At 48.0% G+C, this 17,316-nt stretch overlaps 1 protein-coding gene across 1 annotated transcript; it reads left to right on the plus strand.

Moving 5' to 3' along the window:
• Positions 1 to 365: 365 nt before the first annotated feature.
• Nans (N-acetylneuraminate synthase) lies at positions 366 to 16,793 on the plus strand. The gene is made up of 6 exons (XM_042695983.1): positions 366 to 553; positions 3,678 to 3,893; positions 9,571 to 9,670; positions 11,521 to 11,675; positions 14,336 to 14,602; positions 16,553 to 16,793. The coding sequence occupies exons 1-6, from the start codon at positions 422 to 424 to the stop codon at positions 16,760 to 16,762; spliced, it is 1,080 nt and encodes a 359-aa protein (XP_042551917.1). The 5' UTR covers positions 366 to 421; the 3' UTR covers positions 16,763 to 16,793.
• Positions 16,794 to 17,316: the final 523 nt, after the last annotated feature.

Below are 17,316 nucleotides of genomic sequence, written 5' to 3' on the forward strand. Positions count from 1 at the left end.
TTATCTTCTTGCTTCGGAGGAAAAGGAACACAACGATCAGGAACTCCAGAGTCTCTCATTTTTCCCACTACATCGTAGGGCGCGCTGTCCCCAGGCTCCCACACTGCGGAGGGGACAGGTGTCTCCTTCGGGAACCTTCAGGAGCACGGGGAGACCGTCCGGCGCCTGCGCTTCCTGCCAGACAGCCCCACGCCCCGCGCTCGCGCGGACGCCCCTCCCTCCGCCCGCCCTTCTCGCGCAAGGCCCCGCCCTCACGCACGACCGATCCCAATTGGCTGTGGGAACGAGGCGGGGCCCAGGGATTGGCTGCGCTAGCGGCCGCGGGGGCTGACGTGGCCGGGCCGGCCAGCGGACCTGCTGGGCTGTGCCCGCGACAGACGTAGGGATCCTGGAGTGAGGCGCGGGCGTGCGAGCCGGGGCGATGCCGCTGGAGCTGGAGCTGTGCCCCGGGCGCTGGGTGGGAGGGCAGCACCCATGCTTCATCATTGCCGAGATCGGCCAGAACCATCAGGGCGACCTGGACGTGGCCAAGCGCATGATCCGCACGGCCAAGGTGAGGGGACGAGCCCGCAGGGAGGGCCGCGGGAGGGCGTGGCCGCCGGGGCCGGTGGCCGCCGGGGCCGGCCTCCCCCGGGGTCCCGCGTGCGCCCGCGCCCAGCACCCTGCGCGCCCGCCTGCTGGGTCTGCGGCTCGGACCCGCTCCAGCACGCACACCCGGCCACATGTGACCCCCGCGTGGCCATCCAGATCTAGGTGACCAGGCCCCTTCCCGCCGGTCCTGGCTCATCTCTGACCACCCGCGCGGCAGTGACTGGAAGCCCCTGGAACTTTCTGCCCCGGGCGCTCGCCCGCCCTGCCGCGTTCGGAACTGGAACCGGTTCGAAGTTAGGTCGCGGGTTTAAGTCCTCCTGGTTGTTTAACAACCTCTATGAGCCTCAGTTTACTCATTCGAGAATCGGGCTGCTAGATCATTGTACTGACTTCATAGAACCGTTTTGAGTTTCTAGTGAGAGAGCTCAGCCCCGTGGGGCGCTCAGGTACCGTGCTTGATCCATAAATGTCAGCTCTTATTTGTGAGTAAAGTTGGTAAGGTTCCACTCATTTTCGGGACCCCTTGGATGCTCCATTTCCAGTTTTTAGGTTGGTTAATTGAGATAAGAGTCTCATGGTCTTTCCTGCCCAGACTGGCTTCCAACTGCTATCTTCAGAGCGCAGGCTCCTGAGTTGCTAGGATTACAAGCATCCCGGGCCTGGATGCTTTTTCCAGCCTGTATCCTGTTCTTGTGGTTACTGTGAAGCCTTTCTCTGTTATGAAGAGAGAGACTGTCAATGCGGGCCCCAGCCTCCTGCATGAGGTCGATTGCTTGGTTAGAGATAGTTCTTGTCATCTTTCCTTTCATCAGTGCTGTTCACCTGATTTCAGATAATTTATGATTAGTTTTCCTTCTTTCAGAACTAATTGTGTGTTTTTTAATAGACACTTAACCAATGAATTGTAAACTATCCATTTCTAACAATTAAATTGCCAACAATTTTTGGACTCTTATTTTGAGACACTGGGCTCATGTAATACACCCACTCATGTAATTTTTTTTTGGTGGATCATGGGGCTTGAACTCTGGGCCTGGACGCTGTTCTTCAGCTCAAGGCTAGTGCTCTACCACTTGAACCACAGTGCCACTTCCAATTTTCTGGTGGTTTATTGGAGATAAGAATCTCATGGACTTTCCTGCCCTGGCTGGCTTTGAATCACGATCCTCAGATCTCAGCTTCTTGAGGAGCTAGGATTACAGGCATGAGCCACCGACATCCATTCATGTAATTCTTGCAACACTTAAAGGCAGGAGGTGCTGATTTTATTTTCAAGGCACTGAGAGGTGACTTGCCTACTGTATACTGCTGGTCAATAATGGCTTTAAGAAATCTTTGCTATTGACCACTGGATTGTAGCCTTTGTATTGTGAAGTTTTGTTTTTGTTTTTTGGTTATTGTAAAGTTTTCTAGGGGGAAATTCCTGCTTTTAATTTAAAGGAACAGTCTGTTTTGTCAAGGTGTGACCACGTTTTCATGCTTAGGTTGCAAAATAGCTAGAGAAGCTGAGGAAGGATAGCGTTTGTGGTTTCTCTTATACTGTCTTAAACTTGGAAGGTGGTGAGGGAGTGCTGGGATTCAGGCTTTATTGTAGTACAGAGTCCTAGACTGGACTCACACATTTACTAGTGAATAAATCTTTTTTTTTTTTGTCGGTTGTGAGGCTTGAACTCTGGGCCTGAACGCTGTCCCTCAGCTCTTCAGCTCAAGGCCAGTGCTCTACCACTTGAGCTACAGTGCCACTTCCAGTTTTCTGGTGGTTTATTGGAGATAAGAGTTTCATGGACTTTCCTGCCAGGGCTGGTTTTTTTTTTGGGGGGGGGGGTCTGGTCGTGGGGCCTGAACTCTGGGCCTGGGCACTGTCCCTCAGCTCTTCAGCTCAAGGCTAGCACTCTACCACTTGAGCCACAGCGCCACTTCTGGCTTTTTTCTTTTTGTTTATGTGGTGCTGAGGAATTGAACTCAGGGCCTCAGGCATGCAAGGCAAGCGCTCTACCACTGAGCCACCTTCCCAGTCCCCGGGGCTGGTTTTGAACCGCGATCCTCAGATCTCAGCCTCCTGAGTAGCTAGGATTACAGGTGTGAGCCACTGGCACCTGGCATGAATAAATCTTTTGACAAGTGGCTTTTTCTTCTCTCAGCCTTATTTGTTTGCTGCAGTGTCTGTATGGGGGTGGGGAGGTGGGCGGTGGTACTGGGGACTGAACTCAGGGTCTGGTGTAGGGTCTGCCACTGAGATACGACCCAGCCCTTTGTGAATTCTGTATGGAGACAGGTTTTCAATAAATTTCCCAGGCTGTACTTGAACTTGCCATCCTCTTGAACCGGGAATTGTATGTAGGCTGGAACTACAGCTATGTACCACTACGTCCAGGTTGTTGTTGTTGTTGTTGTTGTTTTTTATTTATTTATTTGTTATGTTTTGTTTTAATATAGAGGAGGACATGTTCTTTCTTCCTTTACCCTTCTTTCCTTTTTAATTTTAATTTTTTTGAGGCAGGGTCTTTCTATGTAACCTGGGCTGATCTCAAATGCACTATATTCTTACCTCAGCTTTCCCAGTGCTGGGATTACTGACTGGGATTCCAGGTATGTGTCACATGAAATAGGTTTTACATATTATGATACAAAACTTTGTTGTTTTGTTTCTTGTTTTTTTAATTTGTTTATTGTTATTATAAATGCGTTGTACAGAAGGGTTACAGTTATATAAGTCAGGTAAAGAGTACATTTCTTTTTGGACAGTGTCACCCCTTCCCTCATTCTCTTCCAGTTTTTCCCTTCCATCCCCACTCACAAGTTTTATAGTTCATTTTCAATATAGGATTAGTGTGTACCATTGTTGCATTTGTTTACCCTTTGTTCTTGTTTGTTTTTAAAGAGAGAAAAGGAGGAGAGGGTCTCCCATCTCCAGTTGACGTTTTTTTCTCTTCCAGACTTTTCTTCCATCTCTTTTTCTTTGCAGGTTCTTAAAATCTGTCCGTCCACCTCATCTTTAGATGCATTGCTGTAATCTGGTTGTCCTAGAGTTTCTGCTCTTTCTGAGAATGCAACTGGTCAATGAAAGGCATCCTGCTGTTTTGCAGGAGTGTGGGGCTGATTGTGCCAAGTTCCAGAAGAGTGAGCTGGAATTCAAGTTTAACCGGAAGGCTCTGCAGAGGCCGTACACTTCAAAACACTCCTGGGGGAAGACATACGGGGAGCACAAACGGCACCTAGAATTCAGCCATGCCCAGTACAAGGAGCTGCAGCAATATGCCCAGGAGATCGGCATTTTCTTCACTGCCTCTGGCATGGATGAGGTGAGTCCTCTGTCATTCATTTGCCATGTTAACAGACCCAGCGGGCAGCGGGAAGTTGGTAGCTTTTGTCTTAGAGCCAGCTGTAGCTCTTGCTTACCTTTTCTGTGCTCAGCTAAGTCAGCAGGTGCCAAGCCTAGTGATGTTTGTGAGAAAGTACCCGGGTTTTAAAAACCAAAGTTGTCACTGGGGGCAGTGGCTTATGCCTGTCATTGTAGCTTCTCAGGATGCTGTGATCTGAGGATCAAGGTTCCAAGCCAGCCTGAGCAGGAAAGTCCATATTTTCACTTAACCAGCAAAAAGCTGGCAATGGAGCTGTGGCTCAAGTGGTTAGAACAGGGCTGGGAAGGTGGCTCAGTGGTAGAGTGCTTGCCTTGAATGCATGAGGCCCTGGGTTCGATTCCTCAGCACCACATAAACAGAAAAGGCTGGAAGTGGCACTGTGGCTCAAGTGGTAGAGCATTAGCCTTGAGCTGAAGAGCTGAGGGACAGCGCCCAGGCCCAGAATTCAAGCCCCATGACCAAAAACAACAACAAAAAAAAGTGGTTAGAACATCAGCCTTGAGCAGAAAAGTTAAGAGACAGTGTTCAAGCCCCAGCACTACACAAAACAAACAACTCCACAAAAATAAAGTTGCTTTGAGATGTAGAGACAGCCTCAATGGACACTTTACCATCCCTTTAACTTGTGGGTCAAGCTCTCCCAGGGGACAGGGGTCTATTGGAAGCCAGGGCACCTTGCAGAGAGTTCCAATGGCTTTGGATGGGGTGGCTTTGACCTCATCCAGAAGGGAGTGGCTCCAGGTGGTTATGGGTGTGCTGGCTGGACTGACATCCTGGAAGAATCCAGCTCATGCCAGGTATCAAGGCCCTTCTGTAGTGGGACTTGTCTCCCAGCATACTCTCAGCTTGTCTCTTTTCTGAGTGGCAACAGTTTTACTTTGAGAAATCATTTCATAGTACAGAAAGTTTAGAACACAGGAAAGGGTGGGAAATCTGACCCGTGATCCCTATCTATCATCTCTTCTGATCAGTTCCCTCCTAAATTCATATGCTTCATGGCTTGGTGGCAGTATTTGTGTGGCTTGTAACATTTAGTTTTATGCATGAGTTTTTCTGGTTAATGTTATACTATAAGCTTTTACATCCATTGTAAAGACTTTAATAGGAAAGTAGTATTTCTGTTGGAGGTGTACTATAACACACCTAATTATTTTGCTTCCTTACTTTTATATATGACGGTTATTTTCTTATTTTTGCAGTCCTGGAGTTGAACCCAAGGCCTTGCACATGAGAGGCAACTGATTTACCATTGAACTACCGTTTTCAGCCTTTTGGAAAACTTTCGGGACAGACAGGATCTTGATAATTTGCCTAGGCTGCCCTTAATTTTTATTTATTTATTTTTTTGTCACTCATAGGGCATGAACTCTGGGCCTGAACACTGTCCCAAAACTCTTCAGCTCAAGGCTAGCACTCTACCCTTGAGCCACTGCACCACTTCCAGTTTTCTGAGCGGTTTATTGGAGATAAGAGTCTCATGGACTTTCCTGCCTGGGCTGGCTTTGAACCGTGATCCATAGATCTCAGCCTCCTGAGTAGCTAGGATTACAGGCGTGAGCTACTGGCACTCGGCTGCCCTTAAATTTTTGATCCTCCTGCCTCAGTTTCCTGGTAGCTAGGAGTATAGTGTGTATCATGTCTGGTTTATTTTCAAGTTCTTTTTCTGTTTTTATTTTTTTTTAATTCTGGAACTGGGCTTGAACTGAGGACTTCTCACTCTTGACCTTTTTGCTTAAGGCTAGCATTCTACCACTCAAGCCACACTTCCACTTTCAACTTTTTGCTGGTTAATTAGAGACAGTCTAATGGTCTTTTCTTCCTGGGTTGGCTGTGCTAGGGATTGAACTCAGACCCTCACAACTCGTAGGGAAGCATGCTACCATTTGACTGAATCAGTTCCAGTTGGTTTCTTTTCTTTTTTTCCTTTTCTTTCCTTTCCCTTTCCATTTCTCTTCTTTCTTTCCTTTCTTTTCTCTCTATCTGCTCTCCTCTCTCTCTCTCTCTCTTTTTCTCTTTATGCTAGTGTGCTGGTGAGGCTTGAACTCAGGGCCTAGGTGCTGTCCCTTTGCTTTTTTGCTCAAAGCCAGCACTCTACCACTGAACCACAGCTCCTCTTCCTTTTTGGGGGAAGGAGGTGAGGGTTGCTAATTTGAGATAGGAGTCTTCATGCTTTTTCCTGCCCAGGCTGGCTTTGAACCAGGAAGCCAGATCCTCAGATCTCAGCCTGCTGAGTAGCTAAGGTTACAGGCATGGGCCATTAGTGTCTGGACAGTTTCTTTTTAGAACAGCTTTTTTGAGACATAATTCACTCATTTAAAATGGTGGTTTGTTTTTTTTTTTGTCAGTCATGGGGCCTGAACTCTGGGCCTGGGCGCTGTCCCTCAGCTCTTCAGCGCAAGGCTAGCGCTCTACCACTCGAGTCGCAGCAGCCACATCTGACTGTGATGAGGGACAGCGCCCAGGCCTAGAGTTCATGCCCCACGACCGACCAGAAAAAAAAAAGAATATCCTCTTTGGTCTCACTTTGTATAAATAGAGTCCTGTATAATTTATCATGTCCCATGGATGTGCCATTTGTGGCTCTGAGCATGGCTCATTTCACTTAAAATGATTTGTGCTAGGTCCATCCATTTCCCTGCAAATGACAGAAACTTATTCTTCCTGATGGCTATGTAAAATTCCATTTTGTATAGGTACCACACTTTTTGGATCCATTCATCTATTGTGGGTCATCTGGACAAGCCTTATTTAAAAAAATATTTCTGAGCCAAGTGCTGGTGGCTTACACCTGTAATCCTAGCTACTCTGGAGCCTTCATGAGCCACAAAGGGAAAGCAGATACTGAAAAACTTTTTTTGTGAATAAAAAAAAAAAAAGCAAAATAAGCCAATCAAGATTAAATACACAGAAAAACTTTAATAACACCCTTTTGAAAAGCATTCATTGACACTGGTTGCTGAGCTGAGCTGGCATTTCCTGTCACGCAGCCCTTGGAGACGTTGGCCAGGGCTGGTCTCTTGTTCCGGGTTGGCTGAGCAGTTAGTGCCGAATGTTTACCCATGTGGACTTCCTCATAGCCAGCAGGCAGCTAGTTTCCACAATGCATGTGCTGTTCTAGGATGTTCTCTGAGGGCTAAGGGAAGGTAAAGGTGTGGCCAGATTTTATTAAGGCCAAGAAAACTTCCAGGGCACCTGAGCACTGACAGCAGTAGTAAAGGGACAGGTCTGTGGAAGAAGCAGGTGGAGGGTATGACCTTAGCATGACCTTAGCAAGTGTAAACTTAGCAAGCATGACCTCAGTAGTACCCCAGAGGACACCTTTAGCTTACAGCAGTGACCACCTTAGCAGAGCTGCCCTCCTTCCAGCTCCTCTCCTCTCTCTCCCTCTCTCTCCCTCTCTCTCCCTCTCTCTCCCTCTCTCTCCCTCTCCCTCTCCCTCTCTCTCTCTCTCCCTCTCTCTCCCTCTCTCTCCCTCTCCCTCTCCCTCTCCCTCTCCCTCTCCCTCTCTCTCTCTCCCTCTCCCTCTCTCTCTCTCTCTCTCTCTCTCTCTCTCTCTCCCCCCCTCCCCTTTAAGGATCCATAATAGTGAGGCGCTTTCCCCAGACCTGCCTGTTGGGGGAGCCCTCTTCTGTGCACTAAACCCAGCCCCCTTGTGTGAACTGTGCCTGAGTCACTTTCAAGGAGCCCACTGAGAGAAAGGGGCCACCAGCTCTGACTTTAGCCTGTGGAGGCTCCATGCTAGCTGCATTAACTGAAGTTGCCACCCTTTCTAGGGCCAGGAATCCAAACTGGCAGTTTTCTAAGTGGCCACTAGGTGGTGGTAGTTCCCCTCCCTTCCCAGCAGGAAAATAGAATTTCAGGAAAGTTCCCCATCCCCGTAGGTAAATTTTTTTTTCTTTCGCATTTGGAGCTTGAACTCAGGGCCTGGACGCTGTTCCTGCGCTCTTTTGCACAAGGGTAGTGCTCTACTACTTTGAGCCACCGCACTACTTCTGGTTTTCTGGTGGTTAATTGAAGATGAGAGTCTTGGCTTTGAACCGTGATCCTCAGATTTCAGCCCCCTAAGTAGCTAGGATTACAGGCATGAGCCACCAATGCCTGGCTGCTAAACTTATATTGAGCATCTTCCTTCCTCTTTCTCTTTCTTTCTTTCTTTCTTTCTTTCTTTCTTTCTTTCTTTCTTTCTTTCTTTCTTTCTCTCTCTCTCTCTGTCTCTCTTCTCTTTTTTTTCCTTATTTTTTTTATCTCTCCTTCCTTTTTTCCTCTCTCCTTCCTTTCTTCCTTTTTTCCTTCCTTCCTGGTTCACACAGTGACATAAGCCACCAGCACTTGTCTTGTTTTTTTTTTTTGTTTGTTTGTTTTGTTTTTGTGTGTGTGTGTGTGTGTGTGAGAGAGAGAGAGAGAGAGAGAGAGAGAGAGAGACAGAGAGAGAGAATGAGAGAGGGAGAATGAGAGACAGAGAGCACGTGTTAGTTCAAGCCCCAGGACTGGCATAAAAAACACAAAAAAGATTAGGTCAGGACCTTTGCACAGGGAAGGAAGGATCTGGCCGGAGGCAAACGTCTTCCCCAGATTTATTTTTTTTCCTAAGCCTAATGAGTTATTTTATCTGTTGTTGTTTTTTAAATTACCATGCCTTTGTTGTATAAGTAGAGGGTTTGCTGTGACATTTCCATATAGGTAAAAATGCATCCCGATAAATCTCACACACACACCCCAAACTGCTACTTAAAACAGTTTCATCAGGTTTCGTTGTTTTATTTTCACCTATGCAAATAAACAACTCTCTGCCATATTCATCTTCATTGATGCCTTCCATTCTAGCTCAGTCCCCTCCTAAAAGTGCTCATTCCTTAACAGAGCTGGTTCTGGTTTCCTCTCAATGTGTGTGTGTGTGTGTGTGTGTGTGTGTGGGTGTGGGTGTGGGTGTGGGTGTGGGTGTGGGTGTGTGGCTTGAAGTCGAAGCCTAGTTTGTTGTCTCTTAGCTTTTTCCTCCAAAGGTAGTGCTCTACCACTTGAGCCACACCCTCCACTTCCAGGTTATTGGTAATTAATTGGAGATAGAGTCTCATGGACTTTCCTGCCTTGTCTGGTTTTGAACTTCAGCCCTTAGATCTCAGCCTCCTGAGTAGCTAGGATTATCAGTGTGAGCCACCGGCATCCAGCTTTATTTTTTTTTTATTTATTTTTTGGGGGGGTCCAGTTGTGGGGCCTGAACTCTGGGCCTGGGCACTGACCCTCAGCTCTTCAGCTCAAGGCTAGCACTCTACCACTTGAGCCACAGCGCCACTTCCGGCTTTTTTCTTTTTGCTTATGTGGTGCTGAGGAATCGAACCCAGGGCCTCAGGCATGCAAGGCAAGCGCTCTACCACTGAGCCACCTTCCCAGCCCGATCCAGCTTTGTTTGTGTTGAGTGCACCAAGGTGTTGCACTGCTGTATTTTAGATGTGCATATGTGTGTTCTGTAGATTAGGGGAGCCTGTCAAGGGCAGCACTAGATGTGTGGTGGACAGAGGGGGGAGGGGCTAGCAATGCCAGCTGGAAGGTGATGAGATGACAGAGCCAATCCTTCAGGTTCCACAATGGTGAGAAAGAGCTTCCTTGTCAATTTTTGCAGATGGCCGTTGAGTTTCTACATGAACTGAACGTTCCATTCTTCAAAGTTGGATCTGGAGACACAAACAATTTTCCATATCTAGAGAAGACAGCCAAGAAAGGTAAGCTCCGTGGCCAGGCGTGCTTGCACTCCTCTGTGATTATAGCAGTCTGCCTCCTAAGTTCGAGGACAGCTGGGCAAATTTAGCAAGACCTTGTCTCAAAAACAAAAGATGAGCTGGACATGGTGGCTCATACCTATAATTCCAGCTACTCAGGAGGAAGAAATAGGGTGGCTCATGGTTCAAGGCCAGCCTAAGCACAAAGTTCATGAGACTCCATTTCAAACAATAACTGAGCATTTGTTGTCACAGCTATATAGGAGCTATGTCTAAGATACATGGTCATGGTCTTGGTCTAGGCCAGCTTGGACATAACTGAAACCTATCCCCAAAATGACTAAAGCTAACTAAAACTAAATAAAGAACAGGCCAGGGGCATGCTCAAGTAGTAGAGCACTTACTTGCTTAGCTTGCAATCTCTAGTGACACACACACACACACACACACAAAGTAAGGGTCTCGTGTTTGTTGTAAAATCTGAGCAAATTGAAGCACTCACATTTCTACCTCCATAGTGGCACCCTGCTTTGAGGTAGCTCTTATGAAGTAAACTTCAGAAACCTCTTTTGACAGCATATTCTTCTCCTCTTTGGCTTTGAGGCAGTGCTGAGGATGGAACGTGGGTTCTTTTGCATGTTGGGAGAGCATGGTACCATTGAGTCACACCCCCAGCCCCTGAAGGTGTATTCTGTCTACCATCTGTGCATGATAGTTTGTGAGGTAGTTTTACAGCAGGAGTGATCTCAGCTGACCTCTTAACCCAGCTCTGTTATGATGCTCTCTGCCCCCTCCCTAGATTATCCATGTCACATCTCTTCATCAGAAATATCCTGGGTTTTAGAACATTCTGTGTGTGTGTGGGGGGGGGGGGGGGGGTGCATGTGCGCGAGCACACCAGTACTGGGACTTGAACTTAGGGGCTGGGAACTGCCCCTTCGCTTTTTGACTTAAGTTTGGTGCTCTACCACTTGAGACACAGTTCCACTTCTGGCTTTTTGGTAGTTAATTGGAGATAGTCTCAAGGACTTTCCTGTCTAGGCTGACTTGGAACCTTGGTCCTCAGATCTCAGCCTCCTGAGTAAATGAGAGTCACTGGCACTCAGCTTCAATTTGGATTTTTTTGTTGGTGGTGGTGGTGGTTGTGGGGCTTGAACTCTGGACCTGGGTGCTGTCCCTGACTCTAGCTCAAGGCTAGCGCTCTAGTACTTGGAGCCACAGCGCCACTTCCAGTTTTCTGGTGATTAATTGGGAGATAAGAGTCCCGGGCCTGGGAAGGTGGCTCAATGGTAGAGCGCTTGCATTGCATGCCAGAGGCCCTGGGTTCGATTCCTCAGCACCACATAAGCAAAAAGAAAAAAGCCGGAAGTGGCACCGTGGCTCAAGTGGTAGAGCGCTAGCCTTGAGCTGAAGAGCTGAGGGATAGCGCCCAGGCCCAGAGTTCAGGCCCCACGACCGGACCCAAAAAAGAGTCTCATGAACTTTTCTGTCCTGGCTGGCTTAGAAATGCAGTCCTTAGATCTCAGCCTCCTGAGTAGCTAGGATTACAGACGTGAGCCATCTGTGCCCAGTGCACTTTGGATTTTTGATCTGGCAAAGGAATGTTCAACCTGTAGCATACTGTGCAGCCTCTCAGTCCCCTGAGAGGCTGTGAAACTTTGGAGAAGAGCAGTGTTGGGATGGCAGGGACTCACATTGCCCAGGGGCTGGAAGCTACTACATTCACCTTGTCCCCCACTGTGTGGCTGGGACAACCTAGAGATGTTCATGATTAAGTTGGAAGCTGAGATCAACAGCTAGGATGTATTTAAAGGAGACTGTGACCTCTAAAATGAAAATATTGGGTTTCTCAGGTCGTCCGATGGTGATTTCCAGTGGGATGCAGTCAATGGACACCATGAAGCAAGTCTATCAGATTGTAAAACCCCTGAACCCTAACTTCTGCTTCCTCCAGTGCACCAGCGCATACCCACTGCAGCCTGAGGATGCCAATCTGCGAGTCATCTCGGTGAGGCGAGGCTGGGGGCCATAGTGGCTTTTCTTAGACCATTAGCTGTGGGAAAGATAGGGCCTCTTTGCTTTGTTTATTTGTCTGTGTGTTTTCAATGTCCAGAGATGGAACTGAGAGTTTGGGTAGGTAAGCACTCCACAGCAGCTCTAGCCTTCTTTATAACCAGCATTCTAATCAACCATAGCCTCTTTTATAGTTTAATTAGCTGTGGATGGTCTTGCTGTTACTAAAATCAAGTTAGAACCAAGCAGCTGAAAGCATGTATATTCTAAAGAGGGAGACTATAACTTAGCTCTTAATACCATCCTGGTTTCTGCCATTATAAGTTGAAAGTGGACTCCAGTGGTTCTTTATGGACTTTTTGCTTGCTTGTGTGTTGGCCTTCAAAGGTCAGTCTTCTGTGAGTTGATGGCTCATATCCTTCTTGGTGTAGTGCCTTTTATTGTTGTTGTTGGTCGTGAGACTTGAACTCGGAGCCTAGGTGCTGTCCCTGTGCTCTTCAGCTCAAGGCGAGCACTCTACCACTTTGAGCCACAGCACCACTTTAGTTTTCTAGTGGTTAATTAGAGATGAGAGTCTCACAGACTTTCCTGCCTGGGCTGGCTTTGAACTGAGAACCTCAGATCTCAAGCTCCTGAGTAGCTAGGATGACAGGTGTGAACCACTCGTGCCCTTTTTTTTTTTAAGTTGTAAAAATATACATATGATTTAGCCTTTTAATCATTTTAAGTTACACAGTTAGGTGGCAGTAAGTCCGTTCACATTGTACAACCATCCCTTACCCATACAGACTACCGCATTACCTGAAACTGAACCTTAGATCCCTTCACCAACTCCCTCCCCTCCCCACCTCAGCAGACACCAAGCACTTTACGTCTCTAGGAATTTGACTATTCTAGGTACCTTTAAGGGACATCTATAGGTACTCTATACTCTAGGTATTCTATGAGAGGAATTTATTTATCTTTCAATATTTATTCTTCCATGGGGACCCTTTTTTTGGCCAGTATTAGGCCTTGAATTTAGGGCCTTGAGTTCTAGATCAGCTTTTTCTTTCTTTTTTTTTTTTTTTCAGTCGGTCGTGGGGCCTGACCTCTGGCCCTGGGCGCTGTCCCCCAGCTCTTCAGCTGAGGGCTAGCACTCTACCACTTGAGTGTCAGCCCCACTTCCGACTTTTTCTGCTTATGTGTTGCTGAGGAATCGAGCCCAGGGCCTCATGTGTGCAAGGCAAGCACTCTACCACTGAGCCACCTTCCCAGCCCTTGATCAGCTTTTTCATTTATAGTTAGAATTCTACCATTTGAGTTATACCTCCAGTGCAATATTTAAAAAAAATTTACTTTATTGTTATTCTAGAGGTGATGTACGGAGAGTTCACATTTCCATGAGTTTCCTTTTGTGTCTTCTGTTCCCTCACTCTCCCCTAGTCCCCCCCTCCCGTTTCCACCTTCGAGTTGTATAGTTCACTTTCATCCATGTCCACTTCCCTAGTGCAACATTTTTGCTTGTCAGTTTGAAATAGAATCTTGTGGACTTTTCTGCCTGGGCTGGCTTCAAGCCATGATCCTCAGATCTCTGTCTCCTGAGTAGCGAGGATTATAGGCCTGAGCCCACTGGTGCATGGTTGTATGATTCTTAATTCTGAAGTCTGTGCTGCCGAATGTGAATACACCCCACAGACTCACATCTTAACAATTTTGTACCTGGGATCCCAGATATTTTCCCTGATTCTCTTACTTATTATGTCACAGACACCCTCTCTCCTCCATCCTCCGCTCCTGATGGATGTGGCCAGATGTACTTTGCCAGCCCACCATCTGGGGCCCAGCCCACCTGCATCATAGCAACTCGCGTCTCCTGACCTAGGGATTTTTTTCTTAATCCTTATCTGAGTCTTTCTGCTGTACTTAAGCTTTTGTTCACCCTTACTGACAAGACCCACCCATCTTAGAATGTCTACTGTTGCAGCCAGTGAATTATAGATAATTGATTCGTTAATTATTCAACTTTTCTTCCAATGGGTTGTGTTGGGATTGGGCAGGCTGTGTATATAATTGAAGGTATCTGTGCATAGAAGCATGCTTGGTTTTAACAGCTCAGGCTAATTGTGTGACAAGTGCTTTTTGAATGGGTTTAGGCTTTCAGTTTTAGTTATGATATTATTTCCGGCAGTCTGTGCAGAGTAAAACATTCACCAAATGCATTCTTTTTTCTTTTCTTTTCTTTTTTTTTTTTGTGCTGGTACAAGAGCTTGAACTCAGGACCTCATACTCTCCCTTAGATTTTTGCTGGCAAGCCACCAGAGCCACAGCTCCACTTCTGGCTTTTTGGTGGTTAACTGGAGATAAGAGTCTCATGGGCTTTCCTGCCCAGGTTGGCTTTGAACCACAATTCTCAGAGCTCGGCCTCCTGAGTAGCTGGGGTGACAGGCGCGAGCTGCATTCTTCACAACAGCAGTGACCATCCTTTCAGCGCTTTCAGGGTGTGCTGGGTGTCCATCTTACATGCACCGCCATCTCCAGTGGAGGGCTCGGAGAGTCCCAGTGTCTTGTTGTGAAGCCAGTGAGAGGCTGAACTGATGCCCAGCATTGCCTAACTTGAAAAGTGTGGGTAAGGCACCCAAGTAGGTAACCTTTATCCCTTTTTCTATTTTAAAGGAGTATCAGAAGCTTTTCCCTGATATCCCCATAGGGTATTCTGGGCACGAGACGGGCATAGCAATATCTGTGGCTGCTGTGGCTCTGGGAGCCAAGGTGCTGGAACGTCACATAACTCTGGATAAGACCTGGAAGGGAAGTGACCATTCAGCCTCACTGGAGCCTGGAGAGCTGGCTGAGCTAGTGCGCTCTGTGCGCCTTGTGGAGAGGGCACTCGGCTCTCCAAGCAAGCAACTGCTGCCCTGTGAGATGGCCTGCAATGAGAAGGTGGGTGCCACCAGGCTCTGCTGGGCTCTGTATTGGGGGAGTGTACTGGAGAGGGAGGGGGGCACAGTGCCCCTGCCTGAGGAGTCCTTGCAGATCCTCTCTGAGGTAGGCCCAGGAGAGGCTGGAGAGCAGATCACTCCCTCCGAGTGTCAGCCCGCTCTTGGGAGCAGCGGAGGAACATCAGGTCACATTCAAGTTTTTACCAAGTCTCTGAAGCATGGGGTGCCAGGGCTCCTGGCCTACAGGAGGAGTAAGGGGAATAATCCTGGGGTTTGCCAAGCATGGGGTCCCTTGGATAAGGAAGCCCTGAAGTATTAGGAGGAGAGTCAGCAGAATTCCTAACCACTGAGGCACTGGATCCTACCATGGCAGGATGTGGGGGGGTCCGGTTGTGGGGCCTGAACTCTGGGCCTGGGCACTGTCCCTCAGCTCTTCAGCTCAAACCTAGCGCTCTACCACTTGAGCCACAGTGCCACTTCTGGCTTTTTTCTTTTTGCTTATGTGGTGCTGAGGAATCGAACCCAGGGCCTCAGGCATGCAAGGCAAGCGCTCTACCACTGAGCCACCTTCCCAGCCCCCACTTCTATTATTATTATGTCATTTCCAAAGTAGAAGTGCATACTTACTGGGCAGTTGGAAGTAGATAGGAACAAGATGCCTTGCAGAGGAAGAGGAGAGACCCTAGAGTAGGAGGCACAGCCGTTGAACTTGTGTTTTGGCTTTTTGAGCAAACACTGAAATATAACAGGATGTATTACTTGATAATCATCTGTTGATGTGCCTTTTCTCCTGACACTAAATTCTAAGCAGAAGTTATTTCTTGGGCTCCTACGGGGAGGGATGGAGGACTCAAAATATTTAAAGAATTGGGCGCTCGTAGTCCACGTCGGTAATCCTAGCTACTCAAGAGGACGAAGGCTCAAAGCCAGCCCAGGCAGAAGAGTCTGAGTCTCCAACTCCATTTTACCAGCAAATAAGCAGTATTGGAGGCCTGGCTCAAGCGGTAGAGCACCAGCCATGAGCAAGAACGTGGAGTGAGACTGTGAGGCCCTGAGTTCAAACGCCGATAGTACCAAATAAAAATTATTTAAGAAGCAGAAACACTGCTGGTGAACTTTGTCACTTCGTTGTCCTCCGCTTGTCCTGTGATCTGCATCACAGTTGCTCTCAGTGACTGTGTCCTCTGTAGCTCTATTTTACCAAACAAAGTGGCCTTTCTTTGAAGATCCCTCAAGGGCTGTGGACCAGGAATGGCGTCCTCGGGTCTCACCCTTGCTGTCTGCCACCTTGGCCAACTCACCTGTCTTCTTTGGGCCTCACTTTCCCCATATTTACGGTGAGAGTTCGGAAGTGATTCTGTATTTATTTATTTATTTTGGGGGGGTCCGGTCATGGGGCCTGAACTCTGGGTCTGGGCGCTGTCCCTCAGCTCTTCAGCTCAAGGCTAGTGCTCTACCACTTGAGCCACAGCGCCACTTCCAGCTTTTTTCTTTTTTGCTTATGTGGTGCTGAGGAATCGAACCCAGGGCCTCATGCACGCAAGGCAAGTGCTCTACCACTGAGCCACCTTCCCAGCCCCAGAAATCCTGTATTAAGAGCATGCTGTTCCAGAAATGTCATGAGTTGTCACTCATCTGCACAGTCATCTGACAAGCTACAGGCACTGATGTTTCCCATTTGACAAGGCATTTTCCCCAGCTGACAGGGATTGAGCCTGGTTGTGTTTGGCTACATCTCCTGGGTTCACACTTCCTGGACAGTCACCTCCAGGTCTGAGTGGTCACCGCATATTGTCTGAGGCCTTGTGTATATCAGGTGGTGTTCTGAGTACAGGAACAAGCGTCCTTTCTGTCTGTCATGGTTCTTGTGGAAATTGAGCAAAGAGCTTGGGTGTGAAGCAGTACAAAGGAGCTACTGCTATGAGTCTGACCGTCTCCATCTTGTCCACAGCTGGGCAAGTCTGTGGTGGCCAAGGTGAAAATCCCAGAAGGCACCGTTCTAACCCTGGACATGCTCACAGTGAAGGTGGGCGAGCCCAAAGGCTATCCTCCTGAGGATATCTTTAATCTAGTGGGCAAGAAGGTTCTGGTCACTGTTGAAGAAGATGATACTATCCTGGAAGAATCAGTAGAAAATCATGGCAAGAAAATCAAGTCTTAAAATAAAGTGCAATCCTCTGAATTTTCAGTCACCTCGCTGCTACTGTCTAGTGTGTTGGGTGAGGTGGGGCAGGAGTAGTCGTCTCTGGAAACATGGCTGTTGTATGTTGTTCACACACACACATACATACACACATACACACACGAGTCATTTCTGTCCAGGCCCAGGGCCCAGCCCACTGGAAGGAAAAAGGGTAAATGACACAAATTCTGCTTCAAGTTGGTTGGCCTAGAGTGAGGAGGGCTCAAAGCAAATCCAGGTCCTGTATTTCCTTGTGGCCCACAGGGACAAGAGCTGGCTTGTCTTTGAGCCTTGTCTCTGCAGTCAGACTAAATGACCTGCAGTCTCGCTCTCCCCGCCAGCTGCCCCTCCTCTCGCCCTCACCGCTCCTCCCGGCCCTGGACTCCGTATGGGAACACTCTGTGGTGGTCCTGGGTGTTAGAGAAGGGATTGGTCATACTACTGTGTGGGCTGAGGAATGCACTCCCTGAGAACAGGGAGGAGGGAGTGAGTACTCCTCCACCTCTCAGCACACTCCCAGGGCCTCTGTGCCT

The sequence above is a fragment of the Dipodomys spectabilis genome, unplaced genomic scaffold, assembly GCF_019054845.1.
Source record: "Dipodomys spectabilis isolate Male_0828 unplaced genomic scaffold, ASM1905484v1 ptg000006l, whole genome shotgun sequence".
Lineage (NCBI taxonomy): Eukaryota > Metazoa > Chordata > Mammalia > Rodentia > Heteromyidae > Dipodomys > Dipodomys spectabilis.

Excerpts from the sequence above, each read along its gene's own strand:
- Nans (XM_042695983.1), top strand. The coding sequence starts at position 422 with ATGCCGCTGGAGCTGGAGCTGTGCCCCGGGCGCTGGGTGGGAGGGCAG. Across the intron at positions 9,671-11,520 it reads AGAGAAGACAGCCAAGAAAG|GTCGTCCGATGGTGATTTCC; the intron begins GTAAGCTCCGTG and ends TGGGTTTCTCAG. Across the intron at positions 11,676-14,335 it reads CCAATCTGCGAGTCATCTCG|GAGTATCAGAAGCTTTTCCC; the intron begins GTGAGGCGAGGC and ends TCTATTTTAAAG.